The sequence below is a fragment of the Monocercomonoides exilis genome (genome assembly GCF_001643675.1).
Source record: "Monocercomonoides exilis strain PA203 chromosome Unknown scaffold79-65631, whole genome shotgun sequence".
NCBI classification, from domain to species: Eukaryota; Preaxostyla; order Oxymonadida; family Polymastigidae; genus Monocercomonoides; species Monocercomonoides exilis.
In genome coordinates this window covers 42,501-65,631 of record NW_027150624.1, presented here as the reverse complement: position 1 = coordinate 65,631, position 23,131 = coordinate 42,501, and the positions used below count along the sequence as shown (strand labels likewise).

The following is a 23,131-nucleotide window of genomic DNA, read 5'->3' as shown; positions in this document are numbered from 1 at the left end:
ACCTTTTCCAAAAAACTCAGACTCATTACACTACGCCCAGGTTTTCGTTTTTTTCCCTTTTTCATACTTTAGAATTACACTACGAAAACGACCCTTTACCGAAAACCTTTGAGCTGATAATAAAATCTCGAAAATTACACTACGCCACGAAAAACCTCGGCCTAGTGAAAATGCCCAAAATGATACTAGAAAAATACTCAATGAAAAATTTTTAGTATCCTTCCATAGTGTTTCTTGGGATGGGACACACCAAAGCCTTGCCACTACCACACCACCTTGTGTATGCCCTCGCTGCCTTTCATCTGGTTTTTTGTTCCAGCCTTCCAGCTCTTAAGCCTGGCCCGCTATGGCCTCTTCAATGTTTCCATAGGAAATGCCCTATGAAACCTCTCACTTTTTCTCACACTGCTGCTGGAGCAGCCAGAGGAGTGGAGTGGAATGCCTATGGAAACGTAGCGGCAGAGCATACGCACAAACTCATACCATCAGCTAGCCTGTAAGTTATGACCGATAAAAAGATATAAAGGTTGGAAGACAAGGGGGTCCTATATGAAAAAGTGGAAAATCATACAAAAATGTTAGTATATTGAGTATAGTGAAAAGGGTATAAGTTGAGTGGAAATTACAGTGGGATAGTTGGATAGAGTGAGTGAGGAGCTAGACCCTCTATGGCATTTAGCTTTCCAGCTCAAGCCTGGCAAGCTACAAGGGCTGGAAACACAAGGGGGTCTGAGTCAACTTTCCCTATGAAAAACCCTGGCTAGTGAAATACACAGGCAGGGCATAGACACTGGATGTGTGCCATATTGTAGGCACGTGTGGTCGCATTGCAGTGATATCAGCTTGGCTGTAAGTTATGACCAGTAAAAAGATATGAGAGTGGGAACACAGGGGAGGTCAGTCACTTTTCTATGTTCATGTATTTTGCCTATGGCTCCAAGGCAAGTGGAGTAGTGGGAATACAAGCAGCACAGTTGGATAGAGGGAGAGTATAGCTAGACCCTCTATAACATTTTCGAGTCTCACTCTCAAGCCTGAGGCACTACAAGGGGTTGGAACATAAGGGGTCCCAGTCAATATTTTCTCTCAATGAAATTTCTCATAGGAAAGATAGTAGTATATTGAGTGTGGTGGCAAGGGATTACATAGGAGGCCAACGGGAATACTGCCATTGGCTAGGCACAGTGTGCAGCTAGACCCTCTATAACATTTATAACTTTCCAGCTCTTAACCCTGTGGAGCTATGATCCAACAAACATAAGGGGGTCCTAGTATAATGAATTTCATTGATAAGGAGTTTTTCATAGGAAGGATACTAGTATATCGACCATAGATATAGGGAAGTTGAGGATCTCAATGGCGATAGCACCAATGGATAGAGCAAGTGTGGAGCGAGTTTCCCTATGGCATCGAGAACTTTCCCAGATTCCTGTGTGATTCGCTACAGGCCAGCCAATGAGGGGGTCCAAGTCACTCAAAAAGTCAATGGAAAATACTCACTTTTTCTGGCACTGCCCTTGGCCCAGCCACAGCCCACCAGCCGAATGTGTGCCACATTGTACCTGCAGGGCATGCCCACCCCACAGCACCATTGGCATGTCTGTAAGTTATGACCGATCAAAGATATGAGGTGGGAACAAGGGGTCCCCTATGAAAAATGAACCTTTTTCATTCAAAGATGTCAGTATATTGAGTATAGTGAAAAGGCATATGGACCGAGGGCTAAGATGTTACTACCGTTGGATACTCCAAGAGCACAGCTACTTGCCCTATGGCATCTAGAACTTTCCAGCTCTTAAAGGTAATTCCCTATGACCCATGGAATATACAGGGTCCATAGCATAAAATATCATTGAGAAAGGGTTTTCATAGGAAAGATATGAGTATTTGCCTTGTAACTTCAGGGCAATCAACTGAGCCTAATGAGATTACCACCATTGTGTAGAGCGAGTGTGCAGCGAGACCCTCTATGGCAACGAGAAGTTTCGCTGACTTGCCCCTGAGGCGCTATGAGTCTGTGAACATGGGGGTCCACAGTGTATTTTTCATAGAGAAATTTCATAGACAAAATTTTCTAGTATCAAAAACCTCAAATACACTACGCCGAGGTTTTCGAAGTGTAGTGTAATTTGGTCACTTTTCCTAGGAGCTCAAATTTCTAGTATCAAATTCATCCTTATTACACTACGCCACGAAAACATCGGTGTAGTGTAATTTTCCACTTTTAGTATCAAAGCAGGTTTTTCAGACATTCCATTTTCATAGTGTATTTCTAGTATCAAAAGTCACAAAAATCGAGGAAACCTGAGTGTAGTAAAGTTGAGTCTATGAGTTTTTCGAAAAAGATGGATTTTCTGGTCTGGGCACCAGGGTCATTTACCATATTTGAGGTTTTTCAATGAAAGTGACTGAACAAAACCCAGTGCACAGCCCACCAAGCCGGCCCAGCCCACAGCCCACAAACCAGACCCTGCCCACTGCACAGCCCTGGTCCCCCGCTGCACCGTCACTTTTGTTTCTGGAGCTCTCCCTCCAACACCTGAGGAGATACGTTCGTTGAAAGAGGGGGTACCTCAATGGCTGGCCCAGTCATTTTTCACTCACTTTTCTCACACCACCGCTCAGCCAGCCAGCCCAGCCACACTCCCACCACCCAGCCTTGTAGCCACTGCCCACACGCCCACTCTGCCCACATCAGCCAAGCTGTAAGTTATGACCGATAAAAAGATACAGCCCAACGAAGGGTTTTCCAGTCTGTTTTCCCAGTGAAAAAGTGAGTGTCTGACCCACCCAGCCAGAAGGATACACAGGCGCCCAGCAGCACCCTGCCCAGCGTGCAGCCACAGTCTGTGCGCACACTGTCACTTTTGTTTCTGGAGCTCTGGCTCCAACACCTGAGTTTCTATAACCACCGGAACATTGTACCCTCAGTCACCTTTTCTGACTGGGGAAATACAGTATATGTCAAATAGAGCCAGGCCAAGCCACAGGGCCTGCTCAGCCATAGGCCCAGCACAAAGCCCGCCTCACTGCTACTTGCCCTGTGGCCTTTGCCAGCCCTGCCCATCAGCCCTTCCACAGATATCCTCCACTCAACTCCTTTTTCAGTCAAACTCAAATTGAGTCTGTGAGTTTTTCGAAAAGATGGCACTTCGAGGTCGGGCAGTCAATATCACATAGAAAAATTATCATAGAAAATATTCATTTTTCATATAAAAAATTATTGGTGACATGGTTACTTGACAACCACTGGACAGATATCTTAGCAATTGCACCACATCCTACCCCCACTAACATACCCCAACATATCCCTCTAACTCCGATTACTTGCCCTCCCTTCACTCTCCACAGCTCTCCCAAGTCAATACCCCCAAGTCATTTTTCTATGTGATTTCAGAACCGAACTCAAAACAACTAGCCGCTCGGATTTCTCAGCAACCACTGGGCCGATCGAAACGCCGTTTGGCCACATCCGGGCATGGGTTACTGTGCCGGTCATATGTGTTTCGATTCAGCCGCTTGCCTCTCCTTCGCTCTCTGTGACTTCACCAACCAGGCACCCCCAGTCACCTTCAAAATTTTTATTTCTTTTTGGACCGCCTGCCAGACCCCGCCACCAACACACATATGCATGCTATTACCGCACTATATGCACATATATCATATATTAATATCAAATTTATCTGGCCATTACTTCTGGAGTTATACTCGATTTACCTCAAAAATGACCATTTTCACTCCAAAATTCGTTTATAACTCAGAAACTACAAATAAGCGTATCCAACCAAAAATCACCAATATACAACATTACAATGCATATTCATCCGTAGAATCATATTTTATATCGACTTTGAAATTTTCGAGAAAAAAATATTTTTCGATTTTTCAGTCAAAATCACCAACTTGTCCGCACTGCCCTGCCACAACCGCTCGGTAGAAAAATTTAGATTCGAGTATGTTTATAAGGGGCCCACGACCTTGCCACCTGCCAATTATCAAAGGAATCTGAGACCCCATATTTTTCGGTCGTTGATCTAAGATCACCACTTTTTCAGTCAAAAACTTCATATCACATTTTCTCACTAACCAGACCAATCTGGCCCGAGAAAAATTCAGCGGACTATTCGCGAATTATCCGAACTTTTGTGTTTTCATAAGTTTCGATCACAACTTTCATAAAAACCGATTTTCACCAATTTTTCATTTTTTCTGACTAACTGGGCTAAATTCAACTTAATCAGAAAAATGAAAAATTCACATTTTTCGAATTTTTGACCATGACTTCAAAAATTCACAAATGGTCCAACTAACACTTCTGTAAAGTCTCACGACTTAGAAAAATTTATTTATCGAGATATTAAAATTTTTCAAAATTTTGACTGAAAAAATTAAATAAACATATCATTCCACAATTTGAATCGATTAATTTCTGATTTTAATATCAATCAATTCCTCTCATATTATTACCCATATACGTAACTTTTCATCAACCACTAATTCCAACTTCTTCATTAAATATCATTTTTTAAAAAAATGTTTGATCTAGATCAAAACCATTTTTCTATGTTAAGAATTCGACTTCTCAAAAACAGTTAGTTACCAATCTTGCTATACACCAACACACTCCCCACCCCTCATAACCTATATAAAATATTATTTTCAAATTTATCTGTTCATGGAATAAAAAGAAAAATATTAATTAAGATAAAAAATTATGGAAAAAATAATTTCATAAGAGGATTGCTTTCAATATTAAAAATAAAAATAATAGAGAGATATTATATGATTACTATTTATTTGATATAAAAATTGAGATGAATTGAAAGTTAAAAAATAAAAAATTAAATTTTATTCGAAAAAGAGTGAAAAATGAAAATATTTTTTTATTTCAAAATTATTAGACAAACACCAAAAAATTATATAATATGCAATATCATATTTACATTATATATGAATTTTTTGCTGGAAGTTCTTTCTTTGTTATTGAGATAAAAAATATTTTAAAATAAAAAAATTAAAAAATTATATCATCACAAAGAATAGAAAATTCAATTGAAAATATATAATATAATAGATATAATATAGATGATAATAATATATAAGAACATTGATATTGATGGTTGGTTCTGAGCAAACAAAAGTATCTTATTTTTGTTGATATTTCAGATTGTTATATTTTCATTATCATTCAACCACAACTATCAATATTCTCACAATAATTATATCAAATCACACATTATCATATTACACATCTTTCTTCCAATTTTCATCAAAATCAAAAAACAAAAATTTAAAAAATATATTAAGTTTGAAAAAATAAAAATCATGACAGCATGAAGAATGCATATCAGATTATAATAGAAATTATATCAAATGAAAATAAAACTTGAGCATTTCATTTGACAAAAACAAAAATATTGTATTTTTTTTATAAAAATAACATAAAAATATCGATTTTCTCCATTGAAAATGACCACTTTTTCCTTTTTTTCAAAATTTTCTCGCTAACCGCGAGGTCAGGGTAACATCATCTCGCGCTACCGGTAGCGCTCGCTGGATGAAATCTGCGCACATCATTCCTGCGCGCAGATGTTCATCCATCTCGCGAAAGTCACAGAAAAAGAGTTAAAAATTTTCAAAGTTACAAGTTAAATTAATAATATTTAGGGGGAGGAGCAAAATTTTTCAATGAAAATTTGAAAACCCTCAAATTTGTACAAAGAGATACGCAATGTTGGGGTCAAAGAAAAATAAAGGCACTTTTCTGATGGGAAAGAGTCCCACCCAAATGGCCGACGCGCCACACGGCAAAGTTCGGTCGCTTTCGCTCCCCGCCCTTTTGCCGCGTTTGTCGCGCGGCCCCCACCCTCGAGGTAGTTTCTTCCTTATTCCTTTATTTTTCCTTTTTTCTATTTTTAGAAGTCAGAAACTTTTTTGAAAGTGTAATTTTTAGTCAAAAATCCATTTGATGAAATGATGAATTAACAATAAGATTAATATCATCATATCTTTGAAGGAGTTCTTCTCAAGGGGAGGATAGAAACTTATTTTTTGAAATTATTAATTTTTGACTCAAAAAAGTTTCATCCATTCAAACTTTTTCCCACATTGGATTCCCTCAAATTTCCATTTATTTTTTCCTTTCCCAAAAAATAAAAAAACTGTTTTTTGGGGGGTAGTACTTCATCCATGGTATTATTAAGGCATTCCAATCATCCGTCGTTAATGTTTTTTTTTTCAATGTTTTTATATTCAATCATTCATACGTTTTCAAGCTGAAAAGAGAATATCTATGAATTTTAAAACATTTACTTGTGGGGAGAGTTATTTAACGGACTTTTTTTTCTTCAGATACTTAATCAAAAAAAAAAAAGAATAAATTAGTGGACAATATTCAGAGTTAAGCCTCAGTAAATCGTGCAAACAAAACACTCTGAGACGCACAGCCCTCTGATAACATGGATTCGTCTAATCCGTCCTTCTCAGGCATGACCCCTTTACCAATATTCTCATTTATCTTTACAATAGCCAGGCAAAAATGGTCCAGCAGATGAAACGTTTAATTCCAAACTAATGAAATCCGTTTAATATACATCTACCAAATGTTTTTATTGGACCAACCGTTCCGGCCAAATCTTTCAAAGGCGGTACAACCAATCCTTCAAGATCCTCGACTTGGAAATAAAATATTACAATTTCCTTAAAATTTACTCCCTTGCAAAGCAGTATAATATAGAATCTCAGTCTATATACCAACTTCGATCCACAAGGCATTTAAAGGAGATACAAGACCCATCACAATATATTTTAGTCATATATGTTATTCTACAGCACACCTGGAAGATATGACCCCATTTACACACATCCCATTACAGGATCTTCCCTTATCCAATCGTCGCCGACCGTAGATAGGAGGGTTGTCAAATATCCTCGATGGCCATGGTCTTAATTTCCATATCTCTATTTTTATCAAGCACTATTCCCTTTTTAACAAAGGCATGCCCAGGAGATTATCAATATAATCCTTCAATTGTCATATTAGCTAGATCTGGAATAGATTCTGACTTAGAGGCGTTCAGTCATAATCTAACGTATGGTAGCTTCGCGGCACTAGTTTCTCAACTAACCGCAAATGCCAATTATACGATTCTAGGGTTCCTCTCGTACTTACTAGAATTACCATCTTGACAATACTACATAATATCAGTAGGGTAAAACTAACCTGTCTCGCGACGGTCTAAACCCAGCTCACGTTCCCTGTTAGTGGGTGAACAATCCAACACTTGGCGAATTCTGCTTCGCAATGATAGGAAGAGCCGACATCGAAGAATCAAAAAGCAACGTCGCTATGAACGCTTGGCTGCCACAAGCCAGTTATCCCTATGGTAACTTTTCTGACACCTCTGGCTTCATGCTTCGAAGAGTTTAACTCTTTACTCAAAGGATCGGTAGGCCACGCTTTCACCGTTTACATTCGTACTGAAAATTATCAAATCAAATGAGCTTTTACCCTTCTGTTCTACGTGAGATTTCTGTTCTCACTGAGCTCATCTTAGGACACCTGCGTTGTTGTTTAACAGATGTGCCGCCCCAGCCGAACTCCCCATCAGAAAATGTCTTTGAAAGAGATTCTAGTTAACAAACAGACATAATCGACAGTGATCAAATCGCTTCAACCACCATCATCTGCTCATTTATTCCTCATATCTACAATAAAATGCGATCTCTCTTACGAAAGAAAACAACATCTTATTGGATTTCTTATCCCCATTCAGAGAATGAAGACATAGAAAAGGTTTAGTTCCAGAATTACAGTTTGAAATATGACCATTAAACAAAAAAGAATATTAACCTAATAACATTCCCAACAGCCATATTTTTAGATCAAACCGTATCTCTCCTTAATCAAATAAGTAAAATAATAATAAAAGCAGCGGTATTTCAAGGTCGAAAAAGAAAAGAAAAGAAACAACAAAAGCTGGCACTGAGTTTGACCCCAACACCAACCCCATCATCCCTTCTCCCGTTAACTCTTTAATCTCCCGCTTATTCTACATCTCCTAAATCATTTCACAGATTCTGACTAGAGTCAAGCTCAACAGGGTCTTCTTTCCCCGCTGATTTTTCCAAGCCCGTTCCCTTGGCTGTACGCTAGATAGTAGATAGGGACAGTGGGAATCTCGTTAATCCATTCATGCGCGTCGGAAATTAACCGACGAGGCATTTGGCTACCTTAAGAGAGTCATAGTTACTCCCGCCGTTTACCCGCGCTTGATTGAATTTCTTCACTTTGACATTCAGAGCACTGGGCAGAAATCACAATGTGTTAACACCGTTTTCCAGCCATCACATTGCTGTGTTTTAATTAAACAGTCGGATTCCCCTTGTCCGTTCCAGTTCTAAGTCGGTTGTTATTTTAAATAAAAGCCATAGCATATAATATTATCAGCCAAATGTTGCCACCCAACTGTAATCTAGCTATAAATATTGGGACAATCTTTCGATTAAATAAAGGATATCCAGATCAAAGAAACGGCAACTGTTATAATCAAGCAACACAAAAACTGCAACCCTTATAAAAGAATCCGAATCAGACAAAGAAAAAAGACAAGTCTCCTTCCTTTATCCAACCAGCCAATTATAAGCCATTCCAATCCCCATGTCACAAGCCATTCCGTTTTTGTGTGTTCCGAAAACTTCAATCACAACTGACAAATCCTTCACTTCTGGTAAAGTCGAAAATCTATCTTTTCATACAGCAGAACTGACCTTCCAAGACAACTTCAATTTGGAGTTTGACCCCCAAATCAAAATCATCTCAAAAAATCCTCTTTCCATATTACATTCAATAAACCCAACCAAAAAGAAAGAAAACAAGTTGCCCCATCTTCTCCCTTTTATATTACCAGAACCCAACGGCTCAACCCTTAGAGCCAATCCTTTTCCCAAGGTTACGGATCTATTTTGCCGAATTCCCTTACCTACTTTTTCTAATTGACTAGAGGCTACTCACCTAGAAGACCTGTTGCGGTTATTAGTACGACCGAGTGTGAAAATCAAATTCTAACAAATAATATCAGTCCCCTGAAGTTTCATGGATCGTTAAACATGCACCAGACCAAATAATACTTGCATCCCTGTATAATGAAATACAAGACCTCAAATACAGTTAAAGGTCTCTTGCGAAGTATCTAAACTGCATTTTTATTTAGTTGAGGGCTCTTCCGACTGGGTAACCACTTCTCCGAATAAATCGTTTTCATGGTCACCGCTATAGCAAGTAACTTATAACTTATAAATTAATTATATAGCTTCATCAGTCGTTAAGAAGAAAAGAAAACTCTTCCCGGGATGTTTACCGATGAGTTCAGGCTTCTTTGCGTTACCGCTTTTGTTCTCCACACATTTTTTAGTGTTATTCCAAAACTCTGTTACAAGTCTTGAAACCAAATTTTTCTTTATTATTTCGGTATAGGAATATTAACCTATTTCCCTTTCGATTTCTATAAATATATCACACTTAACAAAATCTTGCGACTTCGTTAAGAATATTTTTAGAAAACAAACGGTATTTAACCGATACCTTAGGATCGACTAACCCATGTCTCAATGAGATTCACATGGAACCTTTCTTCACTTCAGTCTTCAAAGTATTACCCCATTTGGGAAGGTCCTCCCATTTGAATATTTGCTACTACCACCAAGATCAGCACTATCGACCGTTCCATTTGTATTCACATACAAACTTCAAAACTTATTAAAAAATATCCAAGACTAATAGAAATAAATTTCCCTATCACCCCAAATACCTTTTATTCCTTTTTGATCGACACGCCCTCCTACATAAGCTATAACTTCCCTATCATAGCTTAGTCATGTATAAGTATCATCGCTATTACATATGCTCCAGCGCCATCCATTTTCAGGGCCAATTCATTCGGCAGGTGAGTTGTTACACACTCCTTAGCGGATACCAACTTCCATGGCCACCGTCCTGCTGTCAAAATGAATTGACACCTTTTCTGGTATCTATATGAGCATATATTTAGGCACTTTAACATGACGTTCGGTTCATCCCGCATCGCCAGTTCTGCTTACCAAAAATGGCCCACTAAGAGCTTATTATTTTTCTCAATCAATATGGGTTTTCTTTTTATTAGTTAATCAAAGTTTAATGCCCAAAGAGCATTTTCAAACAACTTTTTCGAGTAGTAGAAAACAAATCCTTATAAAGACTACCGGAGTCCTACGGATGTTTAGGGTTTTCTTAAAATGCAAACCAAAACAATCAGCACGTCCAGACTCCTTAAAATAGCATTCTACAAGCCTTCTTACCAGCTTCATCAATAGAACACTAAAAGATTACCTTGCCAATTTAGAGTTTGAGAATAGGTTGAAGAAATTATTTCTCCAAGACCTCTAATCATTCGCTTTACCTGACAAAACATTCTTTCATTATAAGCTCCTGCTATCCGGGGAAACTTCGGAGGGAACCAGCTACTAGATGGTTCGATGAGTCTTTCGCCCCTATACCCAAATTTGACGAACGAGTTGCACGTCAGTATCGCTACGAGCTTCCATCAGAGTTTCCTCTGACTTCACCCTGATTCAGGCATAGTTCACCATCTTTCGGGTCCTAGCAGATATGCTATAACTCAAACCATAAGAAAAGCAGCCTGAGTTTTACCCAAAAACTACCTTTTAACAAAAACTTTATGGTTGGTCAATGTTGCCAGGATCTCCACCAAAAGGATTTACCCTCTCGGCGAATAACCCCTTCACATTTAAGGGCTTTCCAAATAATCCCCTTCACTTTCATTACGCATCCCTGGGTTTTATCCACCCGAATACTCGCATATCTGATAGACTCCTTGGTCCGTGTTTCAAGACGGGGCGATATAAAGCGCATCAACAAAGTCAATTCTTCTTATTTGGAATAGGAAATCGATATTAGAATCGCCATATTTAAGATCAATTAGTTCACTAATAAATAAGACAATATTACCATTTATTCTTAATTCAATATAATCAAGGCGAGCTTAACCAATCGAAACAAATCTTTTAAAAACCAAATATGATGAAAAGAAAACAAGTTTCCTTTCTCAACTCATCTGATTTAATTAAAAATTTGGAATAAATTGAAAAATATCATCCCAGAACTAATATATGTAAACTCTGGTATTCTCGATATTTCCATCCCGTATCTGATATCTTTAACCAATCCATATTCTCAGATACTTATTACAAAGTATTCTATCCCTGTATCGAATCCAATAGGTAAGTCTTGCTTCAGGATTATAACAGAATAGGAAATCATCAAGTTTAATAAAAAACCTGACAATATTCAATAATGTCTATTCCCACCTTTCCTCCTATGTGGATTTCGGTTATTATCAAAACTATAGAATACCATTGACCGCATTCTTATGTTTAACATTCATCCATAATTCCCAAGGGGAACTATGAAGAGAAGGGAAATGATGCTATCCTGAGCAAAGTGGTTCGGCTATTACACCTTTCTTTTATATCCTTATAAGCACGGGTTTATATCAGATATCAATAACAATTATAAATTACTATTCATATGTATCCCCGACTTTACAGTTAAGCTTACAAGTCACTCAGGCCACAATACACCAACCCTCTAGTATTCCATGTCCATAAGAAAATAATTTAATTATATTAATAAAAAACATCTCTGCACTTTCTAAATTTTATATCGCTTGTCCTTTTGGCAGTTTCAAGCACTACTTTCATTCTCTTTTCAAAGTTCTTTTCATCTTTCCCTCACGGTACTTGTTCGCTATCGGTCTCTTGTCAATATTTAGCCTTGGATGAAGCTTACCACCCAATTAGGGTTGCAATCTCAAACAACCCGACTCTATGATTGTAATGTCCAACCGTGACATTTAAACCAAAAAAGCCATGACAAGTTTGACCCTGCCACATCTTCCTTCAGTAGGAATCGAGATCTACTTTTACTATATAAACGGGGCTATTACCCTCTCCGGCATTCCTTTCCAAAAACAAAAATAGAAATTTTGATCTCTAAATCATATTCCCGTCACTGACATTAATCTCTCAGAGTTTGACCCCCAAGAGAAATTACATCTTTAAAGTACAACTCTTATTACTTTCTATCAATTGTCAGCCAAGTCAAAAGTTGCCTTCCTTCTCAACTAACTCATAATAAGATTTTAACTTTGGGCTTTTCCTTCTTCCCTCGCAGGTACTAAAGGAATCCTCGTTAGTTTCTTTTCCTCCGCTTATTAAGATGCTTCAGTTCAGCGGGTAATCTTGCTTGATATTTCAGATTGATATTATATAAAACCTTTTCTTTCTCACTGTTCATTTAATATTAAAACTTATATTAATATTTCAATATTATTTTAATATTAAAATTTCTTTTGAAAAAGAAATTATTATTATTAATAATAATTAAAGATTATAATAATCTTTGAAAGATCATTTAATCTCAGATAATATAAAACAAATCTATTTTTGATTTAAATAGATTTATAATAAATTTATAACCAATTCTGAAACAAGCATGGTCCCTCAATTATAGAAATAACTGAGAAACCGCAATATGCGTTCAAAATTTTGATGACTCGTAGATTTCTGCGATTCGCATTAGCTATCGCGCTTTGCTGCGTTCTTCATCGATACAAGAGCCAAGATATCCACTGCCAAAAGTTTTTAATTTTTCTTTAATTAAAAAAACTTTTATTTATAATAATATCGTTATCTAATTATTGCATCCATCAAATTTATATTTATTTATTTGTATTGTTTTTGATTTTATTAATTAAACGTTAATGATCCTTCCGCAGGTTCACCTACGGAAACCTTGTTACGACTTCTCCTTCCTCTAAATAATAAGATTTACTGTCCTTCTAATTAAATCCTAGAGAATCGAAACCCTCACAAGATCCAACAATCCAGACATTTCATCTGATCATTCAATCGGTAGGAGCGACGGGCGGTGTGTACAAAGGGCAGGGACGTAATCAGCGCAATCTGATGAATTGCACTTACTAGGTATTCCTCGTTCATGATCCAAAATTACAAAGATCAATCCCCATCACGATAAAGTTTCAAAAGATTACCCAATCCTTTCGGATAAGGGAATTGCATGTGTTAAAAATAGCATCCCCTTTCAAAGCCCCGATTAAGAAGCCCTGAAATAAAAACACTATTTTTTGATTTAACACACCCAAAAACAACTTGTTGACTTTATCAGTGTAGCGCGTGCGGCCCAGAACATCTAAGGGCATCACAGACCTGTTATTGCCTCATGCTTCCCCATGTGCAACCATGGTAGTCCCTCTAAGTAGGTTCGAATATAGATCCAGAGCCCCATTAGCCTTCCACCACAACCCCGTGAAGAGCCATGATGAAATTAATTAACTAAAAGAGAATTACAATCCATATCGAAATATTTTAATGATAATTTCAATAACTCACTTCCAAAACAAACTTCTTCCAAACAGCCGAAACTGCTCAAAACAAATTCATCCTGAAAGCTTAATGAGCTATCTCAAAATATATATTTCAATATTAACCATTAAAAGATCTCAGACAACTTCCCGACTTTCTCAACAATCCTCCCGAGAGAGAACTATTAAGAAAAAAATCGGAAAGCCACCTTACAGACACTTTTCAAAATTATCACCCTATTTAGCAGGTTGAGGTCTCGTTCGTTATCGGAATTAACCAGACAAATCACTCCACCAACTAAGAACGACCATGCACCACCACCCACGGAATCAAGAAAGAACTATCAATCTGTCAATCCTTCCCGTGTCTGGACCTGGTAAGTTTCCCCGTGTTGAGTCAAATTAAGCCGCAGGCTCCACACCTGGTGGTGCCCTTCCGTCAATTTCTTTAAGTTTCAGACTTGCGACCATACTCCCCCAGAACCCAGAGACTTAATCGATTTCTCTAAAGGTGCTGATGGGGCTTAAAAACAAAAAAACAAAGACAAATAACCGAAGTTACCTCTTTCATTTTTTGTTATAATTTTAAAAGCAAACTCACTTCACAATTTCTTGTGATAAATTCCACCTATCCCGAAAGATAGAAATTGGAAAAGCGAATTAAAAAATAAATTCCCTCCAATCCCTAGTTGGCATCGTTTATAGTTAAGACTAGAGCGGTTTCTGATCGCCTTCGATCCCCTAACTTTCGTTCTTGATTAATGAAAACATCCTTGGTAAATGCTTTCGCACTTGTTTGTCTTGCATAAATCCAAGAATTCCACCTCTGACTATGCAATACAGATACCCCCAACTGTCCCTCTTAATCATTACACCTGTTTCAAAAACCAATAAAACTCAAATCGATAAACAATAACAAAAAAGAACAAGTTCAATCTTCTTATTGTTTAAGACTCGAATGTGTTTGATAACAAAAAATAAATAAGTTTCCTTATTATTTTTCATTATCAAATTTAAAACACATCAGGTGTCTTATTTTATTATTCCATGCTAATGTGTTCAGTAGCGAATTTCTTTCATTACAAAAAACGCCTGCTTTGAACACTCCATTTTCTTCAAAGTAAACTCTCCGAAATTTTCCTCTTCTTTGACAAAGAGAAACGATTAATATAAATCAACATTTAAGTGATATATTAATAATTTCGAAAACATTTACCCCTTTTTTGAAAAAGCCACAAGGACTTCTCCAAAAGGGATTCGAGGTTATTCAAATTCAAGGCAAGCATAAGATAAATGAAAGATACTGAATCAATCAAACAACAAGAAATAAATCTTGATGCAAGATTAAAAACAATACCATGATTTTCAAATATCCCCTCATTAATACCCTCCAATCACTTCACTTCCAAATTAAATCAACCCGAAAGCTAATTTAATAAGAAAAATGAAGCAGGACTAAGTATAGAGAAACATCTCGCCCCTCGAACAATTAAAAACTCCAAAATCCAACTACGAGCTTTTTAACTGCAGCAATTTTAGTATACACTATTAGAGCTGGAATTACCGCGGCTGCTGGCACCAGACTTGCCCTCTAATTGTTTCTCTTTCAAGCATTTACATTGAAACCATTCCAATAGCAGAATACCATTAGATACCCCGCTTTGTTATTTTTTGTCACTACCTCCCCATATACGTCATTGATTGGGATTGGGTAATTTGCGCGCCTGCTGCCTTCCTTGGAAGTGGTAGCCATCTCTCAGGCTCCCTCTCCGGAATCGAACCCTAATTCTCCGTTACCCGTCAATACCATGGTAGGCCTCTATCCTACCATCATCAGTTGATAGGTCAGAAATTTCAATGACACATTGCCAAGACGATGGGCTCTTAACCCACCCTGGCAATTCGACATTTATCATGAATCACCATTATCTTTCACAATGGACACATATCATTACACCCCTTGCGAGGCTTCAAACATGTGCCGAAATAAGTTTTTGATCCATATAGAATCAAACATTTAAACTATTCCTAATGGTTTTCGATCTAATAAATACAATCCTTCCCCAAAGGGTGTCTCATTGCTGAAACACCCTTAGTCGGATCTTTTTCAAACCCACCCTTCTTTCCATTCCGAAAAACAAAAGAAAAATGAATTCTCGCATGTATTAGCTCTAGAATTACTACGGCTATCCATGTAGTAAATTATATTTCTATTCAAAATATAACATTGTCATTGTCAAATAAATTATAACTGTTGTAATGAGCCATTCGCAGTTTCATAAATACAAGTTATTTATACTGACACATGCATGGCTTAATCTTTGAGACAAGCATATGACTACTGGCAGAATCGACCAGATACATTTATATATAGAAAAAACATTAACTAAAATTTTTCATTCAACTAATGTCTTTTTCTAATATAAAATAATATATATCATATTGTTTTGTTAAAGACAACATAATATAGTATTTTAGTCATAATTATTAAAACATCACCATTCACAAAGATGATGATGTTTTAAGAATAGACACAATATTTTCCCTTCTCAAATATTAACACATTATTTTCTTTCAGATAAACTTAATAACTGATTTTATAGTTATTGAGCCATCCAATCATAATCATTAATATTTGTATTATCACAATGTAATCTCAATATCAAAACACTTTTCTCATCATCATCAAAAGAAGATAATAATATAAAAAGCTCTGATAGATCATTACAATATGATTTTTCATTCGCAACTTACAATTATATTTTCACCTTTTGAAAAAGTGGCAAATAATTGTAACAGTTCAAATACTCTCAACAAATAGAAACATGACATTTATGTCTTCAAACAAACAGAGAAACTGTTCATTTTGATTTCATCATTGTCACATTCTATCTCTCGATAGTCAAATCCAACCCCACATATTAGGCAACCAAACCCAATAGTTACTATGTGCAATAACAATCCATCTGAACTTAATCAATGATATACACATATACATATCGACCACACCAGACATATAGACAAGGTCTCGACTTCATGAAGTACTCTTTTCTACAATATTCAAACAAGTCAACATACATGTATTTCCACGAACAAAACACCCCAAACACTTTCACACAAATCCCCACATTGTTGCTTTTCTAAAATCAAGCAGTTCTCCAAGATGGATTCATTGCATCCAACTCAAACTACTTCACCCCACATAACCATATACTATACTGCCTCACAACACACATTCACTACTAGCATAGCACTCTCTCACAACAACTTTTCAGACTAATCGATTTTATTAGAGCCATTTTTATCTCTTCATCCAACATTTTTACACATCAGACTCAAAGATTCAAACAACTCACTTTATTATTCGACCCATCTGATCAGCCATTGCTACCAGAAGATGTTTTCATAAAACATGTATTGTGAGCCCTTATATACAATCACATGTTGCTTTTCATTCTTATCAGACCCAACAAACCCACCCTTTTGAACCACCTTCATTTATACTTCACACTCAGTGAGTTTCTGTATAATCATGCAAAGGTATTTCATTCAAAGAGACACATACATATTATTCCCATTCAAATACCATATACTATCTTCCTTAACATACAAAGCCTACCCACCTATTTGCTATACATATGACATAATACTATATACATATATATACAATAGACCACTATTACACAATGCCTCAGTCTAATAGACAGCCCCTATACAAAATTTTTCATTCAAAATCCACTTTTTCCCTATGGAGTTTCATATACAAGTCACACTTCTATACTAACCCCATATCACATAAGCCCTGGCTCAGACTATCCTCACCAGACAACTTTTGTCGAAAAAAATGAAGTCAGAAAAAAATTTTTTCGGGGGTGTCCCCCTAAGTATACTTCCGTAAAAATCCCCGACAGCCCGCACCCCGAACACCATCTTTTCCAAAAACTCATAGACTCAATTACACTACGCCCAGGTTTTCGCGTTTTTTCCTTTTTCATACTAGAATTACACTACGAAAACGACCTCATCGAAAAACCTGCTTTGATACTAAAAATCTCAAAATTACACTACGCCACGAAAACCTCGGCCTAGTGAAAATGCCCAAAAATGATACTAGAAAAATACTCAATGAAAAATTTTAGTATCCTTCCATAGTGTTTCTTGGGATGGGGACACACCAAAGCCTTGCCACTACCACACCACCTTGTGTATGCCCTCGCTGCCTTTCATCTGGTTTTTGTTCCAGCCTTCCAGCTCTTAAGCCTGGCCCGCTATGGCCTCTTCAATGTTTCCATAGGAAATGCCCCTATGAAACCTCACTTTTTCTCACACTGCTGCTGGAGCAGCCAGAGGAGTGGAGTGGAATGCCTATGGGAAACGTAGCGGCAGAGCATACGCACAAACTCATACCATCAGCTAGCCTGTAAGTTATGACCGATAAAAGATACAAGGGTTGGAAGACAAGGGGGTCCTATATGAAAAAGTGGAAAATCATACAAAAATGTTAGTATATTGAGTATAGTGAAAAGGGGATAAGAGCAGTGGGAATAGTAGTGGGATAGTTGGATAGAGTGAGTGAGGAGCTAGACCCTCTATGGCATTTAGAACTTTCCAGCTCTTAAGCCTGGCAAGCTACAAGGGCAGGAACACAAGGGGTTTGAGTCAACTTTCCCTATGAAAAGTGAGTATAATGGCTGCAGTGGATTACACAGGCAGGGCATAGACACTGGATGTGTGCCATATTGTGGGCACAGTGTGTAGTCACATTGCAGTGATATCAGCTTGGCTGTAAGTTATGACCAGTAAAAGATATGAGACAGCTCATATGGGGTCCTAGAACTTTCTATGCTCTTCAGTACTCTTGAGGCACTACTATAAGGGGGTCTCTCTCAATGCAATAATGGCAAGTGTGCAGCTAGATTTCATTGATAAAGGAGTTTTTCATAGGAAGGATACTAGTATATCGACCATAGATATAAGGGAAGTTGAGGAGTGGCAATGGCGATAGCACCAATGGATAGAGCAAGTGTGGAGCGAGTTTCCCTATGGCATCGAGAACTTTCCCAAATTCCTGTGTGATTCGCTACAGGCCAGCCAATGAGGGGGTCCAAGTCACTCAAAAAGTCAATGGAAAATACTCACTTTTTCTGGCACTGCCCTTGGCCCAGCCACAGCCCACCAGCCGAATGTGTGCCACATTGTACCTGCAGGGCATGCCCACCCCACAGCACCATTGGCATGTCTGTAAGTTATGACCGATCAAAAGATATGGCTCGTTGAAGCCAAGGGGTCCCCTTTGAAAAATGAACCTTTTTCATTCAAAGATGTTAGTATATTGAGTATAGTGAAAAGGCATATAGACCGAGGGCTAAGATGTTACTACCGTTGGATACTCCAAGAGCACAGCCACTTGCCCTATGGCATCTAGAACTTTCCAGCTCTTAAAGGTAATTCCCTATGACCCATGGAATATACAGGGTCCATAGCATAAAATATCACTGTGAAAGGGTTTTTCATAGGAAAGATATGAGTATTTGGTGTGTAACTTCAGGGCAACTCAACTGAGCCTAATGAGATTACCACCATTGTGTAGAGCGAGTGTGCAGCGAGACCCTCTATGGCAACGAGAAGTTTCGCTGACTTGCCCCTGAGGCGCTATGAGTCTGTGAACATGGGGGTCCACAGTGTATTTTTCATAGAGAAATTTCATAGACAAAATTTTCTAGTATCAAAAACCTCGAAATACACTACGCCGAGGTTTTCGAAGTGTAGTGTAATTTGGTCACTTTTCCTAGGAGCTCAAATTTCTAGTATCAAATTCATCCTTATTACACTACGCCACGAAAACATCGGTGTAGTGTAATTTTCCACTTTTTTAGTATCAAAGCAGGTTTTTCAGACATCCCATTTTCATAGTGTATTTCTAGTATCAAAAGTCACAAAAATCGAGGAAACCTGAGTGTAGTAAAGTTGAGTCTATGAGTTTTTCGAAAAAGATGGATTTTCTGGTCTGGGCACCCGGGGTCATTTACCATATTTGAGGTTTTTTCAATGAAAGTGACTGAACAAAACCCAGTGCACAGCCCACCCAGCCGGCCCAGCCCACAGCCCACAAACCAGACCCCGCCCACTGCACAGCCCTGGTCCCCCGCTGCACCGTCACTTTTGTTTCTGGAGCTCTCCCTCCAACACCTGAGGAGATACGTTCGTTGAAAGAGAGGGGTACCTCAATGGCTGGCCCAGTCATTTTTCACTCACTTTTTCTCACACCACCGCTCAGCCAGCCAGCCCAGCCACACTCCCACCACCCAGCCTTGTAGCCACTGCCCACACGCCCACTCTGCCCACATCAGCTTAGCTGTAAGTTATGACCGATAAAAAGATACAAGGGTTGGAAGGCAGTTTTCCAGTCTGTTTTCCCAGTGAAAAAAGTGAGTGTCTGACCCACCCAGCCAGAAGGATACACAGGCGCCCAGCAGCACCCTGCCCAGCGTGCAGCCACAGTCTGTGCGCACACTGTCACTTTTGTTTCTGGAGCTCTGGCTCCAACATTTGAGTTTCTATAACCACCGGAACATTGTACCCTCAGTCACCTTTTTCTGACTGGGGAAATACAGTATATGTCAAATAGAGCCAGGCCAAGCCACAGGGCCTGCTCAGCCATAGGCCCAGCACAAAGCCCGCCTCACTCGCTACTTGCCCTGTGGCCTTTGCTAGCCCCGCCCATCAGCCCTTCCACAGATATCCTCCACTCAACCCCTTTTCAGTCAAACTCAAATTGAGTCTGTGAGTTTTTCGAAAAAGATGGCACTTCGAGGTCGGGCAGTCAATATCACATAGAAAAATTATCATAGAAAATATTCATTTTTCATATAAAAAATTATTGGTGACATGGTTACTTGACAACCACTGGACAGATATCTTAGCAATTGCACCACATCCTACCCCCACTAACATACCCCAATATATCCCTCTAACTCCGATTACTTGCCTTCCCTTCACTCTCCACAGCTCTCCCAAGTCAATACCCCCAAGTCATTTTTCTATGTGATTTTATATCACAGAACTTAAATCAACTAGCCGCTCGGATTTCTCACCAACCACTGGGCCGATCGAAACGCCGTTTGGCCACATCCGGGCATGGGTTACTGTGCCGGTCATATGTGTTTCGATTCAGCCGCTTGCCTCTCCTTCGCTCTCTGTGACTTCACCAACCAGGCACCCCCAGTCACCTTCAAAATTTTTATTTCTTTTTGGACCGTCTGCCAGACCCCCGCCACCAACACACATATGCATGCTATTACCGCACTATATGCACATATATCATATATTAATTGTAAATTTATCTTGACATTACTTCTGGAGTTATACTCGATTTACCTCAAAAATGACCATTTTCACTCAAAAATTCGTTTATAACTCAGAAACTACAAATAAGCGTATCCAACCAAAAATCACCAATATACAACATTACAACTCAAATTCATGTGTCTAATCATATTTTATATCGACTTTGAAATTTTCGAGAAAAAAATATTTTTCGATTTTTCAGTCAAAATCACCAACTTGTCCGCACTGCCCTGCCACAACCGCTCGGTAGAAAAAATTTAGATTCGAGTATGTTTATAAGGGGCCCACGACCTTGCCACCTGCCAATTATCAAAGGAATCTGAGACCCCATATTTTTCGGTCGTTGATCTAAGATCACCACTTTTTCAGTCAAAAACTTCATATCACATTTTCTCGCTAACCAGACCAATCTGGCCCGAGAAAAAAATTCAGCGGACTATTCGCGAATTATCCGAACTTTTGTGTTTTCATAAGTTTCGATCACAACTTTCATAAAAACCGATTTTCACCAATTTTTCATTTTTTCTGACTAACTGGAGCTAAATTCAACTTTATCAGAAAAAATCAATTTTTCACATTTTTCGAATTTTTGACCATGACTTCAAAAATTCACAAATGGTCCAACTAACACTCCTGAAAAGTCTCACGACTTAGAAAAATTTATTTATCGAGATATTAAAATTTCTTTTTCAAAATTTTGACTGAAAAAATTAAATAAACATATCATTCCACAATTTGAATCGATTAATTTCTGATTTTAATATCAATCAATTCCTCTCATAATATTACCCATATACGTAACTTTTCATCAACCACTAATTCCAACTTCTTCATTAAATATCATTTTTTTAAAAAAATGTTTGATCTAGATCAAAACCATTTTTCTATGTTAAGAATTCGACTTTTCAAAAACAGTTAGTTACCAATCTTGCTATACACCAACACACTCCCCACCCCTCATAACCTATATAAAACATTATTTTCAAATTTATCTGTTCATGGAATAAAAAGAAAAATATTAATTAAGATTGAAAAATATGGAAAAAAATAATTTCATAAGAGGATTGCTTTCAATATTAAAAATAAAAATAGCAGAGAGATATTATATGATTACTATTTATTTGATATAAAAATTGAGATGAATTGAAAGTTCCAAAAAAATAAAAAAATTAAATATTATTTGTTTTTAAGGAGAAAAATGAAAATATTTTTTTATTTCAAAAATTATTGAATAGACAAACATCAAAAAATTCTATAATATGCAATATCATATTTACATTATATATGAATTTTTTGCTGGAAGTTCTTTCTTTGTTATTAAGATAAAAAAATATTTTAAAAATTGAAAAAAATTAAAAAAATTATGTCATCACAAAGAATAGTTGAATTCAATTGGTTTTCATATATAATATAATAGATATAATATAGATAATAATAATATATAAGAACATTGATATTGATGGTTGGTTCTGAGCAAACAAAAAGTATCTTATTTTTGTTAATATTTCAGATTGTTATATTTTCATTATCATTCAACCACAACTATCAATATTCTCACAATAATTATATCAAATCACACATTATCATATTACACATCTTTCTTCCAATTTTCATCAATTTCTGAAAAAACAAAAAAAATTTAAAAAAATATATTAAGTTTGAAAAATAAAAAATCATGACAGCATGAAGAATGCATGTCAGATTATAATAGAAATTATATCAAATGAAAATAATTGTTGAGTATTTCATTTCACAAGAAACTGAAAAAATATTGTATTTTTTTTTATAAAAAATAACATAAAAATATCGATTTTCTCCATTGAAAATGACCACTTTTTTTCCTTTTTTTCAAAATTTTCTCGCTAACCGCGAGGTCAGGGTAACATCATCTCGCGCTACTGCTCCTGTAGCGCTCGCTGGATGAAATCTGCGCACATCATTCCTGCGCGCAGATGTTCATCCATCTCGCGAAAGTCACAGAAAAAGAGTTAAAAGTTAATAAAAAAGAAAGTTGTTTTATTAATAATATTTAGGGGGGGAGCAGCAAAATTTTTCAATGAAAATTTGAAAATCCTCAAATTTGCATGTCATAAAAGAGATACGCAGGGGTGTTATTTTCAAAGAAAATAAAGGCCTTTTCTGATGGGTAAGAGTCCCACCCAAATGGCCGACGCGCCACACGGCAAAGTTCGGTCGCTTTCGCTCCCCGCCCTTTTGCCGCGTTTGTCGCGCGGCTCCCACCCCTCGAGGCTGTTTCTTCCTTATTCCTTAATTTTTCCCTCTTTTTTTCTATTTTTTGGAGTTAGAAACTTTTTTTGAAATTATCAATTTTTAGTCAAAAATCC

General features: G+C 37.4%; 2 protein-coding genes across 2 annotated transcripts; both read right to left on the bottom strand.

Moving 5' to 3' along the window:
- Window positions 1-1,241: 1,241 nt before the first annotated feature.
- MONOS_18430 (uncharacterized protein) lies at window positions 1,242-3,499 on the bottom strand (the record flags this gene model as incomplete). The annotated part of the gene is made up of 10 exons (XM_067871451.1): window positions 1,242-1,268; window positions 1,317-1,429; window positions 1,497-1,600; window positions 1,965-2,074; window positions 2,184-2,272; window positions 2,420-2,539; window positions 2,614-2,703; window positions 2,787-2,902; window positions 2,946-3,125; window positions 3,369-3,499. The coding sequence occupies 10 exons, from the start codon at window positions 3,497-3,499 to the stop codon at window positions 1,242-1,244; spliced, it is 1,080 nt and encodes a 359-aa protein (XP_067718622.1).
- A 14,892-nt stretch (window positions 3,500-18,391) lies between these two features.
- On the bottom strand, window positions 18,392-20,475 carry MONOS_18429 (uncharacterized protein; the record flags this gene model as incomplete). Its single annotated transcript, XM_067871449.1, has 8 exons — window positions 18,392-18,507; window positions 18,575-18,678; window positions 18,868-18,934; window positions 19,017-19,099; window positions 19,509-19,628; window positions 19,707-19,794; window positions 19,881-19,996; window positions 20,465-20,475. The coding sequence occupies 8 exons, from the start codon at window positions 20,473-20,475 to the stop codon at window positions 18,392-18,394; spliced, it is 705 nt and encodes a 234-aa protein (XP_067718621.1).
- Window positions 20,476-23,131: the final 2,656 nt, after the last annotated feature.